At 39.7% G+C, this 23,026-nt stretch overlaps 1 protein-coding gene across 1 annotated transcript in view; it reads left to right on the top strand.

Moving 5' to 3' along the window:
- LOC150087031 (uncharacterized) overlaps positions 1-23,026 on the top strand; it is a 346,277-nt gene that overhangs the window by 108,625 nt on the left and 214,626 nt on the right. The window contains exon 4 of the mRNA XM_090371763.1: positions 7,790-7,888. Coding sequence (XP_090227889.1) covers positions 7,790-7,888 — 99 coding nt within the window. The remainder of the gene's footprint in view (positions 1-7,789; positions 7,889-23,026) is intronic.

Here is a 23,026-nt window from a genome sequence, read left to right as displayed (position 1 = left end):
AAACCAAAAAAAAAAAAAAAAACCCTTATTTCACCCATCCACTCACTCCAAATATTTGTCAAGTTCTACCTTGAATCTATTTAAGCTATCAACTTCTACAATGACAGATGGAAGTTTGTTTCAGCAATCAACCACTGCTGGCTAAAGGCAAACTCTGCACATCTATCCTACAACCCTTTTTCCTCAATTTGAATTTATGCCCTCTCAGGCGATTATTCTGAGCAAGAGGAAGGATCCCATCCACATTGACGTTGCTCAAACCATTGAAGGCTTTATACACCTTAATCAGATCACCTCGCAGGTGCCTAGTCTCCAGACACTGTAATTTGCAAAACTTAAGCCTTTCTTTGTAAGAAAAAGGCTTAAGTTAATTTGTTCCATTCACTAATTTGAAGTGTTGGTCAAGACATCAAAGGCGGATATTGTTGGGGTAGCAGAGACGTGGTGTCACAAAGATATAAGGAATGCAGAACTGGAATTTGGGGAGTACAATGTGTACAGAAAGGATAAACAGGACAGAAAGGGAGGGGGTGTTATGCTGTTAATTAAGAAAAACATAAAATCAAAGGAAGTGCACCCAGTTAATATAGATGAACAGTGCTCTGTTGAGTCAGTTTGGTGTGAGATAAGCACTGCGAAAGAAAAAATAAGAGTAGGAGTGTGTTATAGGCCTAATGACTTGAATGAGTACAATGAACAATTGTACAGAGAAATAGAGTGGGCCAGTAAATCAGAATGTCTTATAATGGGGGATTTTAACTTCCCAGATATTGACTGGAACTTGTGGGCGCCTCCGTAGCCAGGTGGGAAGGAGCAGCGGTGCGTAGCACACGCTTCTTGATTAGACCGGGGTTCGAGCCCGTCACCACCAAATACGGAAGATGCGGAAAGGTCAGGAAATGACCACCGCATCTCCCGGAGCAATATGGCCTTAGTTGCTAATGCTCCTAAAAACCAAATAACAACAACAGACTGGAACTTGTGGGTTGGTCACTCACACACTAGTCAGACTTTTGTGGATTTATTGGATGATTGTTTTCTGCAGCAGCATGTTCGAGAGGCAACCAGAGAAAGTAACACTATTGATCTGGTTATCAGCAGTGATCATTCGTGTATTAAGAATTTGCAGATAAAGGAACCACTAGGTGGCAGTGATCACAGTGTGCTGAAGTGGGATTTACTCAAAGAGGTAACTACCGTCAGGGGTAAAGGAAAGGGTTTTTGCTTCCGTAAAGGGGAGTACAGTGGTCTCAGACAGTTTTTAAATTCTGTACAGTGGGATCAACTGACGATGTTACCAACAGTAAATTCTAAGTGGGAAGCATTCAAGGAATTAATCGTGGAAGCTACTAGACTTTATATACCGATTAAGAAATATCGTTCAAGGTTTAGGCCTAAATGGTTATCAAATGAACTAATGAGACTCGTGACAGAGAAGAAAAATGCATGGGATGCATATAAATTATCAGGTGACGCAGAAGCCTGTGGCAGATATAAGCTAGTCTGTAATCAGGTCACAAAGGAGGTTCGGCAGGCGAAGGCGGATTACGAGAAATCTTTGGCAAAAGATGCTAAGAAAAACAGCAAGGATTTCTTTACTTATATAAACTCTAAAAGGAAGGGGATGAATATTATTGGTCCACTTGACATCGATGGTTCGACTGTTGATGATCCTGCTCAGATAGCAAACAAACTGAATGAGTATTTTGCATCTACATTCACACGTGAGGAATTATTACAATTTGAAAATGGAAGAAGGTTATCAAATTGTAGCAGTGTGCTTAATGATTTTGTAATAACTGAGAGCAAAGTGGAGGAGAAATTGTTGAAGTTAAACATAAGAAAGGCACCTGGGGTGGATGGGATCTATCCAGTTATTTTAAAGGAGGCGGCAAAGCAACTAAGCAAACCCTTAGCCATAATTATGAGAGCATCCTTGGACTCGGGAAGTTCCCACGGACTGGAGATGTGCAAATGTGTCCCCAATTCACAAAGGTGGATCAAAGGGTGACATGAGTAATTACAGACCAGTTAGTTTAACTTCTGTTCCGGGTAAAATAATGGAGTCACTGGTTAAAGATGCATTGCAGGATCATCTAGACAAGACTGCAGCAATAATTCAAACACAGCATGGGTTTGTTAAGGGAAAGTCTTGTCTGACAAATTTGATTGGTTATTATGATGTGGTCACAAAGGAACTGGATGCAAAAAATAATTTTGATATCATATACTTGGATTTCAGGAAAGCTTTTGACACTGTTGCGCATGAAAGACTATTGTACAAATTGGAGCAGAATGGTATTAAGGGTAAGTTGCTACAATGGATAAAAGGATGGTTAAGTGGGAGAAGACAGAGGGTGGTAATCAATGGGTGCTGCTCTTCGTGGACTAATGTTATTAGTGGAGTCCCACAGGGTTCGGTGTTGGGTCCACTGTTGTTTTGTGTATTTATCAATGATATTGATGAAGGTATATCAGGCTTAATGTCGAAGTTTGCAGATGACACAAAGGTTGGCAGGGTTGTTAATGACAGTGTGCTACTGCAACAGGATCTAGATAAATTGGGCAGATGGGCTAAGAAGTGGCAACTGAAGTTCAACCTTGACAAATGCAAAGTACTGCATATGGGTAGAAGTAACCCCAAACGTACCGTGTGGTACTACACTTAAGGTGGTAGAAAATGAAAAAGACCTGGGAGTAATTGTGCAGTCAGATATGAAGTTCTCTGAGCAATGCAGACAGGCTGCTAGGGCAGGTCATGGGGTTTTGTCAATGATATATAGGAATTTTGCTAGCAGGGAAAAGGAGGTGATTGTCCCTCTGTATAAGGCAATGGTCAGGCCACGCCTTGAGTACTGCGTACAGGTCTGGAGGCCTCATTTTAGGAAGGATGTAGATTTGCTTGAGCGTGTACAGAGAAGAGCAACACGATTGGTGAGGGGAATGAAGGGATACTCTTACCAAGAGAGGCTTAAGTTCTGCAAATTGCAGTGGCTGGAGACAAGGCACCTGCGCGGTGATCTGATTGAGGTCTATAAGGCCTTGAATGGGTTGAGCACGCTGAATTCTGATGGGATCCTTCCACTTGTTCAGATTACGAACCTACGGGGACATAAGTTCAAATTAAGAAAGGACAGATGTAGAATAGATGTGCGGAAATTTGCCTTTAGCCAGCAGGTGGTTAATTGCTGGAACAAACTTCCATCTCTCGTTGTGGAAGTTGATAGGTTAAATAAATTTAAGGAGGAACTGGACAGGCATTTGGAGGGAATGGTGTGATTTTTTTTTTTTTGGCTGATGCTCCATAAGCTCCTACACTTGCTTTCTTGCATCATGTGCCACTACTACTACTACTACTACTACTACGGCGCCTCCGTAGCCAGGTGGGAAGGAGCAGCAGTGCGTAGCACACGCTTCTTGATTAGATCGGGGTTCGAGCCCGTCACCACCAAATACGGAGGATGCGGAAAGGTCAGGGAATGACCACCGCATATCCCGGAGCAATATGGCCTTAGTTGCTAATGCTCCTAAAAACCAAATAACAAATAACTAACAAACAAACTACTACTACTACTACTAATCTTATTGCCCTTCTCTGTACTCATTCTAACAGCTCTACATCCTGCTTAAAATGAGGGCTCCAGACTGTATACAGTACTCAAGGTGTGGAGTGACCATTGCCTTATACAAGGGGATAATCACCTCCTTATCCCTGCTAGAAAAATTCCTGTTTATCATTGACAAAACACCATGAGCTACTCTTGCAGACCATCTGCACTGCTCAGAAAACTTCATATCTGCCTGCACAATAACCCCCAGGTCCTTTTCATTCTCTACCACTGTCAGTGTGGTACCACAGAGTTGATACGTTACTCTGGGATTACTGCTTTCCATATATAGTACTTTACATTTGTCAGTGTTAAACTTCATTTGCCACCTCTCAGCCCATCTGCTCAAATTTTCTAGATCCTGGTGCAGCAGTGTACTGTCATTAGTGTCATTAACAACCATGCCAACCTTCGTATTGTCTGCAAACTTGGACATTAAGCCTGATATACCATAGTGCATTTATAAATACAGAAAACAACAATGGACCAACACTGAACCCTGAGCGACTCCACTAATAACATTAGTCCATGAAGAGCACTGTCCATTGATTACCACTCTCTGTCTTCTCCCACTCAACCATCCCTTTATCCATAGCAGCAATTTGCTTCCAATGCCACGATGCTCCAAATTGTGCAACAGTGTTCCATGTGCAACAGTATCTAAGGCTTTTCTAAGATCCAAATATATGATATCAAAGTTATTCTTTGCATCCAGTTCCTTTATGACTACATCATAGTATCCAATCAAATTAGTCAGACAAGACGTCCCCTTAACAAACCCATGCTGTGTCCGAGCTATAACTGAAGTCTTATCTAGATGATCCTGCAATGCTCCTTTAACCAGTGCCTCCATTAATTTCCCTGGAACAGAAGTTAAACTAACAGGTCTGTAATTACCTGTGTCTCCCTTTGATCCTCCTTTCTGGATTGGGGTCACATTTTCACATTTCCAGTTCATGGGTACCTCTCCTGAGTCCTTGGAAGCTCTCATAATTATGGCTAAGGGCTTGCTTACTTCCTTTGCCACCTCCTTTAATATAACTGGATAGATTCCATCCACTCCAGGTGCCTTTCTTGAGTTTAACTTTGACAATTTCTCCACTTTATTCTCAGTTATTACAAGATTATCTAGCTTACTGCCAGAGTTGAATACACCTCTGGCATTCCCCTCCCTGAATAACTCCTCAAGTGTGAATGTCGATGCAAAATATTCATTTAGTTTGTTAGCTACCTGAGGAGGATCATCAACAGTTGAACCACCAAGATCAAGTGGACCAATCTGATTCATCCCTTTTCATCTAGAGTTTACATAAGCAAAGAACTCTGTGCTCTTTTTCTTTGCATCCTGTGCCAAGGATTTCTCGTAATCTGCCTTCGCCTGCCTAACCTCCTTTGCAACTTGGTTACAGACCAGCTTATATCTATCATAGGCTTCTGTATGACATGTTAATTTATATGTATCCCATGCATTTTTCTTCTCTGTCACATGTCTAATTAGTTCATCTGACATCCATTTAGGCCTAAATCTTGAACAATATTTCTTTGTTGGTATGAAAAGCCTAGTAGCTTCCAAGATTAATTCTTTGAATGCTTCCTATTTTGAATTTACTGTTGGTAACATCATCAGTTGGTGCCACCGTATAGAATTTAAATGCTGTCTCAGACCAGTGTAGTCACCTTTACGAAAGCAAAAACTGTTCCCTTTACCCTTGATGGTAGTTACCTCTCTGAGTAAATCCCACTTCAGCACACTGTGATCACTGCCAGCTAGTGGTTCCTTTATCTGCAGATTCTTGATGCATGAAGAATGACTACTGATAATCAGAACAAGAGTATTGATCCCTCTAGTTGCCTCCGAAACATGCTGCTGTAGAAAACAATCATCCAATAAATCCACAAAAGCCTTGCTAGTGTGTGAGTGACCAACCCACAAATTCCAGTCAATATCCGGGAAATTAAAATCCCCCATTATAAGACACTCATAATTTACTGGCCCACTCTTATTTCTCTGCACAATTGCTCATTATACTCATCAGATTCATTAGGCCTATATCACACACCTACTCTCATTTTTCTTTCCCAGTGCTTATGTCACACGAAACAGACTCAACATTGCATTGTCTACCCACATCAATTGGATGCACTTCCTTAGATTTTGTTTTTCCTTTCTGTACACATTGTACTCCCCAAATTCCAGTTCTGCACTGCTTATGTCTGTGTGACACCATGTCTCTAATATCCCAACAATATCTGCTTTTGATGTCTTGACTAGCACTTCAAGCTCATCGAATTTATTAACTATACTCCTAGCATTGGTGTATGTGCAATTATACATGCACCTGTTTCTACTCTTAGTTACCCTAACACAGCCCATGTATTTACTTGTTCGACTATGACTCCCAGCAGTCCTGGAAATTCCTATTGCCTTGCTTTCCAGGCTGCTTTGTCATCATCCTTTTCTCAACCACTTTGTACTTGTGAAAGAACAACCAAAATATTGCTTACATCAATTTTGTATCTTTCTGTATATTTTGTGTCTTCCACTGCTGTAATGTTTTACACGAGAGTATAATGGCCTTGCCACTTGTCACCTCAGTTTGGTAAAGTCTGGGTTCAAATCGAGTCAAAGACTGCAGGAATTCTTAAAAAGCCTCTTCAGCTATGCTGAGTTAGTCGATTTCTCAGATAGAGGGAATAGAGTTCCCCCATGGGTTATTCCAGTTTTTTCAGCCCATACAACATGCAATTTGGACTGCAAACATAAACTTGTACAGACATAATACATACAGTGCAGTATAGTCTGAGATGCCAATGTACTGCATAAATAATAATACCAGCCACCTTCTGCCTCCCAACCATAAGGTTTACCCTGCTATTGGTTTACCCTTCATATGTATATTAGTGTTACTGCGTAAACAGATGAAATGAAGGAACAATGTATGAATTGCCATTTATATGAAATAAAAAGATGGCTTAACTATTTAAAATGCTTTTACACAACTCTTCTTAAAATTTCAATATATGCACAGTATTTACTGTTCTAAGTTGATTTTATATGGTGTAAAAGGTTGTTTGGCAGTGCCATTTATAAGAAATTCCTTTGCATCTGAATACACTATAACAACAATAGCTAGTTATGCTTAGATATAGATGTTTTTCTTTCAGCAGTAATTTTCCTACAGGAAAATTAGAAAAGACTTAGGGAGACTTAGTATGTGTGTGATTGTGGTGTGGTGCAACAAATAATTGCAGTAAAAGTAGCATCTGAAATGGCTTGACATATCTATCAGATGAATGCAATGTGTGTGTGTATGTATGTTTACATGCTTGTTGAAGCAATGTCTGTTTTCATGCTATCCCAGCCAGTATGCAAGTGTGAAAAATGCATGCTCAATCAGTGATTTCAAAAGTGTTTTATTGAAAAATTATTGGCACTATGAATATGAGATTTTTGTATTACAAACTGAATAATACTATTTAGTTTGTAATTCTAAAATCTCTTATTCACAGTGTCATTAATTCAATGATTTTGCTGACCAGGGGTAAAAATCAATAAGAAATTCTTATTTAATTTTTTAAATGTAAAATGTTTCCAGCATTGAGCTCAGAAGGTTACATTTAATTTAGACAAGTATTGTAAATTTGAAGTTTTATTTCATATCATTCTTCATTAAAATTAGTTTTATTTAGTAATCATTTCTTGTATAATCTCCAAGAAAAGATTTATTCTCACCAATAGATTATTAATAAAGAGCTGTTTGCTAGATGCTTAGCATTTTTCTATGGGAGGCATTTACAGAATACCATAGTAGAAGAAATAAAATTGGCTTATGGGCTGATTAATATAATCAAATGAATAGTGACAATGAATGCGAGTGTTTAGCAAAGTGTTCCATCAGATGGAACCAAAATTAATGCTGAAAATGTGAAAAATTATTGATGTGATAGACATTTCTTTATTTGGAACATGCCATAATGCCATTCTTCTTGATAAGTTAATGTAACACCAAGACAATTTCTTGTGAAAGTATTCATGGAAGAATGTAAGTGGGGGGGGAAGAGAGAGATCAGTTGCAATTTGGAATGCAAACTTCAGTTAATGAATTTTATACTTTTTTCTAGGCATGAAACCTTTTAAGCTCATTTAAATTTTATAATAGGATTTAATATCTTTTATACAGTATGGCATGAGACCTGTATTGATGGCAGCTTGGTTTGGACACAAAGAGGCTGTACAGTTATTAGTTGAAAATGGAGCAAATTGTCGTGCTATAAACAGAGTAAGTTAGCCTGATTTTCTTTTCTTTTGTTGAGTATTGATCTCCATCAAAATATTTTTAACTATTTTTTTGTACAGCTTTCATTGGTCCTGAAATTTGTCACCATGATTAATTAGGAATATGCTAGAACTTGTAATCAGCAGTTTTAAAAAACTTGTTTTTGAAAAATTTAAACACTGGAACGCTTTAATTTTAAAAAGTAATTTTATCATTCTGAATGATAATTCCACTATGTCTCAGCCCAATGCATCCTCTGATTTAGAGTATCAGGGTGAGTCATACCCTGATTTAGTCTGATTTACATTCAAGGTAGTGGTATTAGAGGCATGTGATTTTTTTTTTTTTTTTTATGTGAACCCCAAACACGAGAGGTATTAGAACCTATAGTACTTAGTACCGTGCTTGGGTGCAAGAAAGCAAGCTTATGTAGCATCAGCCAAAAAAAAAAAAAAAAAAAACCACACATCCATTCCCTCTAAAAGTTTGTTTAGTTCCTCCTTGAATTTATTCCAACATTCATACAATCTGCCGTTGACCATGACTGAATTGCTTAATGCGCTCACAAAAGTGAAAAACAGTGCTCCAGGTCCTGATGGAATTTATTACTCAATGATTTCCCATTTAAGTGAAAGATCATTAAGTGGTCTCTTACTACTCTATAATAGAATTTTCTTAGAGGAATATTACCCCACCAGCTGGTGCCATTCTTATGTGCTAGCCTTCCCGAAACCAGGAAAAGACCACACAGATCCAACAAACTATCGACCTATCTCCTTAACAAGTTGCTTGGGGAAAAACAATGGAAAAAATACTTAACACCCGACTAACGTGGTATTTGGAGACTCAAAACATTCTGAGTCCAAGCCAGTATGGTTTTCGGAGAAGTAGATCGATGCTCGATCTCATTATCAAAGCAGAAGCAAATATTCGGAACGCCTTTCTAAGAAATGAACACTTTGTTATGATATGCATTGACATCGAGAAAACATTTGATATAACTTGGCGTTATGGGATTCTTCGGGACTTACATAAATCTGGTCTTCGGGGTCATCTCCCGAAATTCATTCAGAACTTCCTATCTAACAGATCCTTCCAAGTCCTCTACCACTCGTCACTTTCTGGCACATATGTTCAAGAAGAGGGAGTTCCCCAGGGCTCAGTGCTGAGTGCAACACTTTTTGCCATCAGGATCGATTCTATAACTAATAGTATACCTAACACAGTTGATGCATACCTGTATGCCGATGACCTTGCCATCTCATGTCATTCTCAAAATATGCGACTTATTGAGAGACAACTACAAGTCACCATTAATAGAATAGTCTCTTGGGCCAAAAACAATGGCTACAGAATTTCTAAACCGAAAACAACTGCAGTACACTTCTGTCGTAAACGTGCATTGCATCCTGATCCAAACCTTCAGTTAGACTCCCATTGTATTACATTTCAGCCAAGCACTCATTTTCTTGGTATAATACTTGATAAAAAATTAAACTTCCTTGAACATATAAAATATATTCGTACCAGCTGTCTTAAGAAACTAAATATTCTCAGAGTAATCTCCTCTATGTCATGGGGTGCAGATCGGTACATGTTGCTACATTTATACTGCTCATTAATTAGATCCCGCTTAGACTATGCATCTCCTGCATACGCCTCAGCCAGGCCAAGTGTACTGAAATGGCTTGATCCCATTCATCATAGTGTACTTCGAATAGCACTGGGTGCCTTTCGTACATCTCCCATTTTAAGTCTATATACGGAAGCCAATGAACCGCCGCTAGACCTTCGGCGACAAATTCGTCTCCTAAATTATGCCGCAAAAATCAGCAGCTTTCCACATCACCCTATATGGCAATATCTCTTCAGACCAAAATGGGAAAACCTCTATTGTACTAAATCACGTCTCAACAAACCATCTGGCATTAGGCTTCAAGCTCTAAACACTAGCTGGGAACTCAGCATGAATAACATAATGCAGGATACTAGCATGCAAATCCAGCCATGGCAAATACCCACGATAGATATTGAAAAATACTATCAGAAATGGGGAAAGAATAATCTTCCAGATATTAACATCAGACAATTACATCTGGCCCACTCAATTCAGTTTAGCAGTTACGTGCAGCTATATACAGATGGATCCAAGACTGCCAGTAAAGTTGGTACAGCTGTAGTCCTGCCGGATGCTATCATCGCCAAACAGCTCCCTTCAGAATGTAGTAATTATACTGCTGAGTTGTATGGTATTTTACTAGCCCTAGAGAAAATAAAAGAAGCCTCATATACTCAATCCATAATATATACAGATTCATTAAGTGCCGTGAATTGTATGCAAGGTAAACGCCCCAACAGTCATCCTCTGGTACAACAAATCTGGACTCAGTTAATGGCAATTCATGCACATGGTCACCACATAATTTTTTGTTGGATTCCTGGACACTCTGGAATCCCAGGAAATGAACAGGCAGATTTAGCTGCTAAAAATGCTTCAAATCCTATTTCTCCCAATTTCAGGACACCTTATGTTGACTTTAAATCCATTATACAGCAGACCTCTAAAGAACAGTGGAAACATATATGGGAAAAAGAAACAAACAATAAACTTTTTGAAATAAAGAAAGAACCCAAACAGTGGCGATCCAGTCTAAGGGAAAATAGAAAAGAAGAAACTGTACTAGCACTACTGCGCATTGGTCACACATACCTCACTCACAGTTATTTATTAAGAAAGGAAGATGCCCCACAATGCAGTAACTGTTCATGTCCACTCACTGTAAAGCATATCGTTATTGAATGCCCACTATATTTAAGAGAACGAAAAACTGCTTTCTCCTTACTTTTCAAAAATTGCAATCAATTAACACTACGTAATGTTCTAGAAGATCGTCAAGATATGGATGACGTTTTTGTTTTCCTAAAATTGATTAATAAATATCACCTTGTTTAAATTTTTATATAGCCACAGTTGCTGATGCACCAACAAACCTAACAACAACCTTGAATTTATTTAAGCTATCAACTTCCACAATGACAAATGGAAGTTTGTTCCAGCCAATGACTACCCTGACTAAAGGCAAATTTCTACATATCTATTCTACAACTGTCTTTCCTCAATTTGAATTTATGCCTCCTCAGGTTCATAATATAAGCAAGAGAAAGAATCCCATCAGAACTGAGCTTGCTCAACCCATTCAGGGCCTCATACACCTCAGTCAGATCACCTCACAGATGCCTAGCCTCCAGACGCTGCAGTTTTCAGAACTGCAGTTAACCCTTTCTTTTGTAAGAGGACCGCTTCATTCCCCTCACCAATCTTGTTACCCTTCTCTGTACTTGCTCAAGCAACTCTACATCCTTCCTAAAATGATGCCTCCAGATCTGTACACAGTACTCAAGGCGTGGCCTGACCAATGCCTTGTACAAAGGGATAATCACCTTCTTTTCCCTACTAGCAAAATTCCTGTAGATCATTGACAATACCCCATGAGCTGCTCTGGCAGCCAGTCTGCACTGCTCAGAAAACTTCATATCTGACTGCACAATTACTCCCAGGGCTTTTTTATTTTCTACCACCCTAAGTGTAGTACTACACAGTTGGTACATTTCACTGGGGTTACTTCTATCTACCCATATGCAGTATTTGCATTTGTCAATGTTAAACTTCAGTTGCCACTTCTCAGCCCATCTACCCACATTTTCTAGATGCTGTTGCAGTAGCACACTGCCATTACTGTCATTAACAACCCTGATATACCTTTATATCATCTTCAAACTTGGACATTAAGCCTTATATAGCTTCACCAATATCATTGATAAATATACAAAACAACACTGGGCCCAACACTGAACCCTGGGAGATTCCACTAATAACATTAGTCCTTGAAGAGCATCCATTAATTACCACTGTCTATCTTCTCTCACTCACCACTCTTATCCATTGTAGCAACTTTCCCTTAATACAATACTGCTCCAATTTGTACAGTAGACTTCCATGCGCAACACTATCAAAAGCTTTCCTGAAATCCAAGTACAGTGGATTCCAGTTATTTGGGCCACCAGTTAATCGGGGCAGCCGTTTATTTGGGGCAAATCTTAAAAAACAGAAACCAATCGAGAAAATAGTCAGGGTTTACTTCGCTTAATTGGGACAGCATGCCGTTTAATCAGGGCAGGAGGCTGCAGCACTGGAGATTACCCTACAATTGTCTCCAACGCTACCACATGGTTCGGTCAAAATTCTGGAGGTCACAACCATAAAACAATAAAAACAATTAGCAGTCACTTGTTTATTGGGCTTTTCCGTTAGTGCAATCTATCATAAACGGATAGTAAACTCGATCTTATTGAATTTGCGATAGTACCGACAGCTGGAATTCTGTGGGTTATTATGGTGAAATGTGTTTACACTTCCATGAAATCTTCAATCATATAAAAAAATTAATTTTCAGATCTTCTCTTCATTCTTATTTTTAAAGCTTTGTAATTCGTTACTCCATTCTCACTTGCACATATTGTGTTACTTGCAATTTGTGTTTGCTGTGTTCTTTGTTATTGATTGCTTATCTTTTTACTGTTTTAAATTTAAGCCCCACCCACAAATGTCAGTGAACAGAAATGTATTAATTATTCCGATTATCACGTATATTCTTCCGATTTTCACGTATCATTTAAATTTTTAATTGGTAAGGTAATAAAGGGTAAATTTGTGCTTAATATATCTTTGCTTTTATAGCCTGTGGATAATATTCCTCCTATTTTCGCTAATTAGAATCGCTGTTTAATAGAATTAAAATTCAATTCACAAATGTGATCACAATGACCGACGCTTACTTCACATCGTATAGTGAATGGTACTTTACTATGGTGAATTCATTGTAACGTGATTTGATTGTACAGTTGAACCAATTGTAAAGGGAGGATACATTGTATTTTTAACTATTTACATGAAACTTCGGATAATTGGGGCATCCGCTCGCTTAAACAGGCCAAAATGCACTAGTCCCGATGTGTCCCAAATAACCGGAATGGACTGTATATGATATCAGAATTATTTTTTGCATCCAGTTCCTTTGTAACCACATCATAGTATCCAATCAAATTAGTCAGACCATGCTGTGTCTGAATTATTACTTGCAGTCGTGTCTAGATAATCCTGCAATGCTTCTTTAATTAGTGACTCCATTATTTTTCCTGAAACAGAAGTTAAGCTAACATGTCTATAATTACCTCTTGTCACCCTTTGATCCTCCTTTGTGAATTGGGGACACATTTGCACATCTCCAGTCCATGGGGACCTCACCAGATTCCAAGGAAGCTTTCATAATTATGGCTAAAGGTTTGCTTACTTCCTTTGCTGCCTCCTTTAATATAACTGAATGGATCACATCTATCCCAGGTGCCTTTCTTACATTTAACTTCAACAATTTCTCCTCTACTTTGCCCTCAGTTATTTCAAAATTATTAAGCTCCCTGTTACAGTTTAATAAGCTTTTGTCCTCCACTTCCCTACAGAATTCCTTGTGTGAATGTAGATGCAAAATACTCATTCAGTTTGTCAGCTATCTGAGGAGGATCACCAAAATTCAAACCATCAGTATCAAGTGGACCAATCTGATTCATCCTCTTCCTTCTAGAGTTTATATAAGTAAAGAAGTCCTTGCTGTTTTTCTTAGCATCCTTTGCCGAAGATCTCTTGTAATTTACCTTCACTTGCCTGACGTCCTTTGTAACTTGATTACTTGATAAGCTAGTCAGCTTATATCTACCATAGGCTTCTGTGTTGCCTGATAATTTATATGCATCTCATGCATTTTTATTCTCTGTCACAAATCTCATTACTTCATCTGATGTCAATTTAGGCCTCAACCCTGAACAGTATTTCTTAATAGGTATGAAAAGTCTAGTAGCTGCCATGATTAATTCCTTGAATGCTTCCCATTTAGAATTTGTTGCTAGTAACATCATCAGTTGGTCCCACTATATAGAATTTAAAACTGCCCTTTACAAAAGCAAAAACATTTCCCTTTACCCCCGATGGTAGTTATATCTTTAAGTAAATCCCACATCAGTACACTATCATCATTGACACGGTTCCTTTATCTGCCAATTCTAAATGCACAAATGATGAACCAGATCAAGGGTATTACTCTCTCTGGTTGCCTCTCGAACATGATGCTGCAGAAAACAATCATCCAATAAATCCACAAATGTCTTACTGGTGTGCGAGTGACCATCCCACAAGTTCCAGTCAATATCTGGGAAATTAAAATCCCCCATTATAAGACATTCTGATTTACTAATCCACTCTATTTCTCTGTACAGTTGTTCATTGTACTCATCAGAATCATTAGGCCTATAGCACACGCCTACTGTCATTTTTGCTTTCCAGTGCCTATGACATACCAAACTGATTGAACTTTGCACTGTCCATCTATGTCAACTGAATGTGCTTCATTAGATTTTGTGTTTCTTAACTAACAGCATAAGCTCTCCTCCCTTGCTATCCTGTCTATCCTTTCTGTACACATTGTACTCCCCAAATTCCAATTCTGCACTGCTTATATCTGTATGACACCATGGCTCTGATACTCCAAGAATATCTACCTTTGATGTCTTGACTAGCACCTCAAATTCATCAAATTTATTTACTATACTCCTAGCATTGGTGTACATGCAAGTATAAATGCACCTGTTCATACTCTTTGTTACCCTATCACAGCCCATGTATTTATTTGTTCCATGATGACTCCCAGCAGTACCTGAAACCCCCAGCACCCAGCCCTCCATGCCTCTGCTCATTCTAATAGAAGCATCACTTTCACTTCTGCTTGCAGCTATAGTTAATCATTTAGTCTGTGAATCCCCTCATGCTAGCAGTTTTCTGACCCACCTAACACTGCGTCGATAGCATCAGCAAACACTCTTGCACCCCTTCTATTTAAGTGTATCCCATCCCTGTAGAAGCAATCTCCTGTTAACAAGCACAGACCACACTGAGAAAAATTCTACCTCATGAGCATTGCACAATCTCTCCAGGGCCAATTTGATTGAGAATACTCTCATCATGTTCTCCCTCCTATCGTGTCTGGCAGAATTGCAGGCACTTTTAAATTTAACTCTCAAATTTTTTTCAACATTGACCTGTGCTTGTTAAGTAAATCTGCAGATCTCCTACTCTTAATGTCACTAGTGCTAATGTGTACAACAGTATCTCCCTTTGTGCCCTTAAAAGTTGATATCTGCTCTACACCGTCATCAGCTTTTGCCTCTGGCAGACATACACTGGTCCTATTCCACCTATCCTTTTTACACAATATATTACCCGTCTCCCTGACAACTAGTTCCTGTGGGACCAATGCATTCTACCTTGGAGATTTCTGCTGTGTTGCCCGATGCACAAGAGTAAGCTCCAGCTTTGAGTTGGCCAGCTGAGAGCTTTGTAGGTCCCCCACTTTAATACATTCGAGGGCATGTATCCAACTCTTCAAACTCTCATAGGTTCTCATCAGAATGCTGAGTTGGTGCCTAATTTCTTGACACTGCACCTAATGCACACACGAAGACATGCTCCTTGACTAGATCATATCATGTTCCAGAAAGGTACACGTCAAACATTTTTTTTTAAGCTGTGATGCACTGGAGAATCGCTCCCCCCCTTGATTCTCTCCCAAGTCACAGCACTCCTGCTACTTTGTGCCTGTTGCTTTGCTGCTCTAGTCTGGGATATGATATCTGATTGAACACTATTGATTAATTATCAATAGTGTTCAATCAGATCTAATAAATTCCTAAATGCAGTGATATGTATTATGCTATCTAGTTTTATGTTTGCACTACCTAGCATTAGTAGATGCATACGTTGCCAGAAAGCAAGCCTATGCAGCATCAGCCAAAAAAAAAAAAAAACCCTACCATTTCACCCCTCCATTCATTCCAAATGCCTGTCCAGCTCAGCCTTAAATTTATTTAGGCTATCAACTTCCACAACATAAGATGGAAATCTGTTCCACCAATCAACTACCTGCTGGCTAAAGGCAAATTTCTGCACATCTATTCTACAACTGTCTTTCCTCAATTTGAATCTGTGACCCCTCAGGTTCTTAATCTGAGCAAGAGGAAGAATCCCATCAGAATTCAGCATTCCCAACCCATTCAAGGCCTTATACACCTCAATCAGATTACCTCACAGGTGCCTACTCTCCAGGTGCTGCAATTTGCAGAATTTAAGCCTTTCTTGGTAAGAGCACCCCTTTATTAGCGTAATGGTATAGCATATTACATATAATGTAAACCTGATAGCATAGTACAAATAATGTAAATTTAATAGCATAATACATATAATGAAAACTTGATAGATATTACACTGAAAAGACAGAATTCAAATAGGAGAGCAACAGTGGCACAAGTCACCACAATTTCAATGAGGGAAGTGCCAGAAACATCTCCACCAAGACCATCAGGCGATCATTAGCTGCAATAGGTTAAGAGAGCTGCCGACCCACCAGAGTCCATTGCTAACACCACGGCACAGGACTCTATGCCTCAACTGGGCAAAAGAACATCAGCTCTGGACCTTGGATGATTGGAGATGGGTCTCCTGGTCCGATCAGTCCTGCTTCCGGTTATTTCGAGCAGAGGGGAGGGTGCTTATTTGGCGGAAACAGCACGAAGCTATGCACCTGTCATGTCAACAAGGAACTGTTCAGGCAGGTGGATGGTTGGTGATGGTCTTGGGCATGTTCAACCGGCACACATTGGGACCTCTGGTACGTCTAGCTGCATCTCTGAATGGTCCAGGTTACATGTCCATCCTTGCAGACCATCTGCATCCCTTCATGGTCATAGTGCACCCAGAGGGCAATGGACTCTTCCAGCAAGACAGTGCACCTCCCCACAGAGCCACGGTGACTAGAACATGGTTCAAAGAGCATTCCGCAGATTTTACCATCATGGAATATCCCCCGCCCCGCTCACTGGACATTAACCCTGTGGAGCATCTTTGGGATGCTGTGGAAAGGTCCGTTCGAGCTTTGGATCCTCCACCTAGGAATGCAACGAAATTATGGACAGTGGTGCAGCAAGCATGGATGGAAATACCTATGGAATGTTTTCGTGAACTGGTGGACTCAATGCCTCGCCATGTGATTGCCCTTATTCAAGCGAAATGTGGGCCTACCCGTTACTAGGTAGGTATCCTGTGATTTCTGTCCACTCTACAGGCTAGTACATATTATTGCTGCATAACTTGTGAATTAGTTTAGTGTTATTATTGCATTTAAAATATTAGTTTAGTCAGTGTTTTTTTTGGAACAGTACGCAACGGTACGGCATACTGGCACCTTTACCAGGTCATTAGTTTGTGAGTCTGCTGACGAGGCTACTAGAGACGGTCGTGTTCAAAGCGGCTAAGTGGATTTTTCTTATTTATTGATTTGAAATTATTGTTTTTCTAAAACTTTTGATTTAAATTTAGTAGTATAACATTATTTAGTGATTTTCTGATTAATTTTGTGTATTTATTCTTTACTCGGCCTTGTAATTGCATAAAAGTATCAGTAAAGGTTTCCACGTGTTTCAACTCCGCTACCGTTCGTAATTTTCCCGCCTTTGTGATACGATAGTTATATACCGTACTAGATAGTGTTAGTTGAACTTCGTTAGCAGTTAAATTGTACGTTTAAATAAATACATATAACGACTTAGATTACAAACGTAATATAATTAATTATATTTAACATAATTAATAACATAACATAATTAATTAATAAATTAATAGAATCATGACTCAGACCAGAGCAGCAAAGCAAAAGGCTCAAGCTAATGGAAGTGCTGTGGCTCAGAGCAGAACTGAGGGGGGCAGTTGTCCTCTGACTCACAGCCTTATAAAATGCACTGTTTGCTTGATGTTTGCAGAGCAGTCGGGTACGGGACATGATACTGCCAAGGGGGATGTCTTTGTGTGTGCGCGATGCAAGGAGTGTATCGATATCAGGCAACAACTCGGCGTTCTTGTGGGCCTATATGAGAGCTTGAAGGACAGGGTGGATGCCCTCGAAGAAACTAAATTGAGGGCCCCATCAAGCTCTCAGCTGCCCACATCAACGCCAGAGCTGGCACTTGGGCATCGCGTGACACAGAGACAACCCCCAAGGCAGCATGCGCTGGTCCCGAAGGAACTAGTAGTTGTTGGTGACTCTATTGTCAGGGAAACGGCGAACATGCTTTGTAAAAAAGATAGGTGGAACAGGACCAGGGTATGTCTGCCAGGGGCAAAGGTTGATGACGTTGTAGAGCAAATATCATCTTTTAAGGGCACAAAAGGTGATATAGTTGTACACGTTGGCACTAATAATATTAAGAGTAGGAGACCGGCAGAATTACTTAACAAGTACAGGTCACTGTTGAACAAAAGCCGAGAATTAGGGTTGAATTTGAAAGTGTCTGCAATTCTGCCCAGACACGATAGGAGGGAGTATATGATGAGAGCCTTGTCGATCAATTCGGCCCTGGAAAGATTGTGCAAGGCTCAAGGGGTAGAATTTTTTTCAGCCTGGACTGTACTTGTTAACAGGAGAGATTGCTTCTACAGGGATGGGATACACTTAAATAGAAAGGGTGCAAGAATATTTGCTGATGCTATCGAGGCAGTGTTAGGTGGGTCGGAAAACTGCTAGCTTGGGGGGAGACAAAGACCAATAGATTGACAGTAGCCACTGGCAGAGGTGAAAGAGATTCTTGCACTGCTTCTATTAGAATGAGCAGAAGCCTGAAAAACAAGATACATGGTATTTCAGAGCCTGCTGCGAGCCATTGCGGTACAAGTAAACACATGGGTTGTGTTAGGGTAGCTAAGAATAGAAACAGGTGCAGGTATACTTGCGTGTACACCAATGCTAGGAGTTTAGTAAATAAATTTGATGAATTTGAGGTATTGCTCAAAACATCAAAGGCAGATATTGTTGGGATATCAGAGACGTGGTGTCACACAGATATAAGGGATGCAGAACTGCAATTTGGGGAGTTTTTTTTTTTTTTTTTTTGATTTGGTAGTTGTTGGCGCATCGGCTTCTGTGGCCATATTGCACCTCCCAAGGTTTTTGCAGTACTTTGATCCAAGCCCGAGGCGGGAATCGAACCCGCGACCTTTGGGTTGCCGGGCAGGTACTTTACCCACTCGGCTAGCCCGGTCGGCTAATTTGGGGAGTACAAAGTCTACAGAAAGGATAGACAGGATAGGAAGGGGGGAGGGGTTATGCTATTAGTTAAGAAACACATAAAAACCAAGGAAGTGAAGCCAGTCGACATCGCCGGACAGTGCAGTGTTGAGTCAGTTTGGTGTGACATAAGCATTGGGAGATCAAAATTGAGAGTAGGAGTGTGCTATAGGCCTAATGACTCTGATGAGTATAATAAGGAAATGTACAGGGAAATAGAGTGGGCCAGTAAATCAGAGAGTCTTATAATGGGAGATTTTAATTTCCCAGATATTGACTGGAATTTGGGGGCTGGTTACTCACACACTAGCAGGGCTTTTGTGGATTTATTGGATGATTGTTTTCTACATCAGCATGTTCGGGAGGCAACTAGAGGGAGTAATACTCTTGATTTGATTATCAGCAGTGATTCTTCATGCATTAAGAATCTGCAGATAAATGAACCACTAGGTGGCAGTGATCACAGTGTGCTGAAGTAGGATTTACTCAAAGAGGTAACTACCATTAGGGGTAAAGGGAAGGGTTATTGCTTCCGTAAAGGCGACTACGATGGACTGAGACAGTATTTAAATTCTATACAGTGGGACCAAGTGATGATGTTACCAACAGCAAATTCAAAATGGGAGGCATTCAAAGAACTTATCTTGGAAGCTACTAGGCTTTACATACCAACTAAGAAATATTGTTCAAGGTTTAGGCCAAAATGGATGTCAAATGAACTAATGAGGCATATGGCACAGAAGAAAAATGCATGGGATACTTACAAATTAACACATAACACAGAAGCCTATGATAGATACAAGTTGATATGCAACCAAGTTACAAAGGAGGTTAGGCAGGTGAAGGCAGATTACGAGAAATCCTTGGCAAGGGATGCAAAGAAAAACAGCAAAGAGTTCTTTACTTATGTAAACTCTAGAAGGAAGGGGATGAATCAGATTGGTCCACTTGATATTGATGGGTCAACTGTTGATGATCCTGCTCAGGTAGCTAACAAACTAAATGAATATTTTGCATCGACATTCACACATGAGGAGTTATTCAGCAAGGGGAATGCCAGAGGTGTATTCAACTCTAGCAGTAAGCTACAGAATCTTGAAATAACTGGGAGTAAAGTGGAGGAGAAACTGTTGAAGATAAACACAAGAAAGGCACCCGGGGTGGATGGGATCTGTCCAGTTATATTAAAGGAGGCAGCAAAGGAAGTGAGCAAATCCTTAGCCATAATTATGAGAGCTTCCTTGGACTCAGGGGAGGTACCCATAGACTGGAAATGTGCAAATGTGACCCCAATTCACAAAGGAGGATCAAAGGCTGACACAAGTAATTATAGACCTGTGAGCTTAACTTCTTTCCAGGAAAATTAATGGAGGCACTGGTTAAAGAAGCACTGCAGGATCATTTAGACCAGACTTCAGTTATAGCTCAGACACAGCATGGTTTTGTTAAGGGGAAGTCTTGCCTGACCAACTTGATTGGATACTATGATGCAGTCACAAAAGAACTGGATGCAGGGAATAACTTTGATATTATATACTTGGATCTTAGAAAGGCTTTTGATACTGTTGCACATGGAAGACTGCTACACAAATTGGAGCGGTGTGACATTGGAGGCAAATTGCTGCTATGGATAAAGGGGTGGTTGAGGGGGAGAAGACAGAGAGTGGTAATCAATGGACACTGCTCATCGTGGACTAATGTTATTAGTGGAGTCTCTCAGTGCTCAGTGTTGGGTCCATTATTGTTTTCTGTATTTATAAATGATATTGATGATGGTATATCAAGCTTAATGTCCAAGTTTGCAGATGATACAAAGGTTGGCAGGGTTGTCACGGCCACTACTGACACTATGCTGCTGCAACAGGATCTGGAAAGGTTGAGCAGATGGGCTGAGAGGTGGCAAATGAAGTTTAACATTGACAAATGTAAAGTACTACACATGGGAAACAGCAACCCCAGAGCAACGTATCAACTCTGTGGTACTACACTGACAGTGGTAGAGAATGAAAGGGACTTGGGGGTGGTTGTGCAGGCAGATATGAAGTTCTCTGAGCAGTGCAGACGGGCTGCAAGAGTAGCTCATGGAGTATTGTCAATGATATACAGGAATTTTTCCAGCAGGGATAAGGAGGTGATTATTCCATTGTATAAGGCAATGGTCAGGCCACACCTAGAGTACTGTATACAGGTCTGGAGGCCTCATTTCAAGAAGGATGTAGAGCTGCTGGAACGAGTACAGAGAAGGGCAACAAGATTAGTGAATGGAAAAAAGGGGTGCTCTTACGAAGAAAGGCTTAAGTTTTGCAAATTACAGTGTCTGGAGACTAGGCACCAGCGAGGTGATCTGATAGAGGTGTATAAAGCCTTGAATGGTTTAAGCATGCTCAATGCTGATGGGATTCTTCCTCTAGCTCAGAAAAATCACCTGAGAGGGCATAAATTCAAATTGAGGAAAGACAGATGTAGGATAGACGTGCAGAAATTTGTCTTTAGCCAGCGGGTGGTTGGTTGGTGGAACAGACTTCCATCCCTTGTGGTGGAGGTTGATAGCCTAAATAAGTTTAAGGCTCAGCTGGACAGGTATTTTGAACGAACAGAGGGGTGAAGTGGAAGTGGGTTTTTTTTTTTTTTTTTGGCTGATGCTGCATAAGCTTGCTTTCTTGCATCAAATGCCTCTACTAATGCTAATGCTAATGCTTTATTAACAGTGATGTGTGAATGCAGTGCACTTCGATAATTATTCCCTAAATTTTTTTCACGTTTGCCTGCTATTCAAATAAGCTTAAAATTATTTAACTAAATTTGCATTTTTTACTGTCTATTTTCAAGTTATTTTCTATATAAAACTGTATAACCATTTTTATAATTTTGAATTACTCAGTCGGGCCTCTGTTTAACGAAGTCCTTTTATAGCGAATTATTTTGAATTCCTCTTGGAAGTTACATTTAAAATAGTTTCCTTTGAGCGAAGAAACTTTTCACATTTCTGGCCTTTAGGCAATTCGTGCTGCTGCGTGAATTAAGAGAGCTAAAGCATTCTAGAACTTAGTGGTACCTGGTAAAACTTAAACGACCACCTGTCCCATATACAGAGGAGTCGCGCTAGTCAAGAGTGAGGAGAACAAGGTGTATTCCCAATGGCCTCTGGCCCACCTACAACTGCAGTGGTGTCCAACCTTTTCACGTACAGGGGCCATATTCAAAAAAATTCAAAGTTAGATTTCTTTAGTGTGTTACATTTTCCATATCTTGTTGCATGTAAAAGTAAAATTGAAAATATTCAAAAATTTTATTAAGTACAATACACAATTATATTTACTGAATAAAACATTTAATGAGAAAATTTTTTTGATAATTAACAAAATTTAAAATGTTGTTTTAGTTCACTTTCCGGGTGGGTCGTAAATTGACACCTTTGTGAATTACAGTTGTAAGCTCCTTGTTCGAGAATTAGCAAAGTGATTTTCTTTTTTAAACCCAGAAAATAATCATCTGTTGTTTCGCGGAAGTGCATTATCCACATTTTTACGTAAATTTTCCCTATCTCTGTTTACCTGGTCACAGTACCTGAATATCCGAATGACACCGACATTTTAAAAAAAAAAGAAAAGAAAAAATTCAATTTTAAGAAATAGCGACAATACTGATGACGAGAGAAAGAAAATGAGGACAACAACAGTATTAATCCTTCTAAACATGAATTGTTGGCATTTGGTAAAAGTGAAGTTAGAAAATTGTCAATTAGGTTACAGTTAAACAGTTAAATGAAATAACAATCGTGGATTTTGGGGATATCTAATTGATAAGAAAGTTTCAGAAGAATTGAAGTATTTGATGGACGCTCTGAGTACGATATCAGTTTCATCAAGTGAATGTGAATGAGGATTTTCACAGATGAATCTGATTGCCAGCCCAACCAGCG

Source organism: Mastigoproctus giganteus, chromosome 4 (genome assembly GCF_048544385.1).
Source record: "Mastigoproctus giganteus isolate SK-2022 chromosome 4, ASM4854438v1, whole genome shotgun sequence".
Taxonomy (NCBI): domain Eukaryota; kingdom Metazoa; phylum Arthropoda; class Arachnida; order Uropygi; family Thelyphonidae; genus Mastigoproctus; species Mastigoproctus giganteus.
Note: the sequence above shows the minus strand (reverse complement) of the source record. Positions and strands in the feature narration are given on the sequence as shown.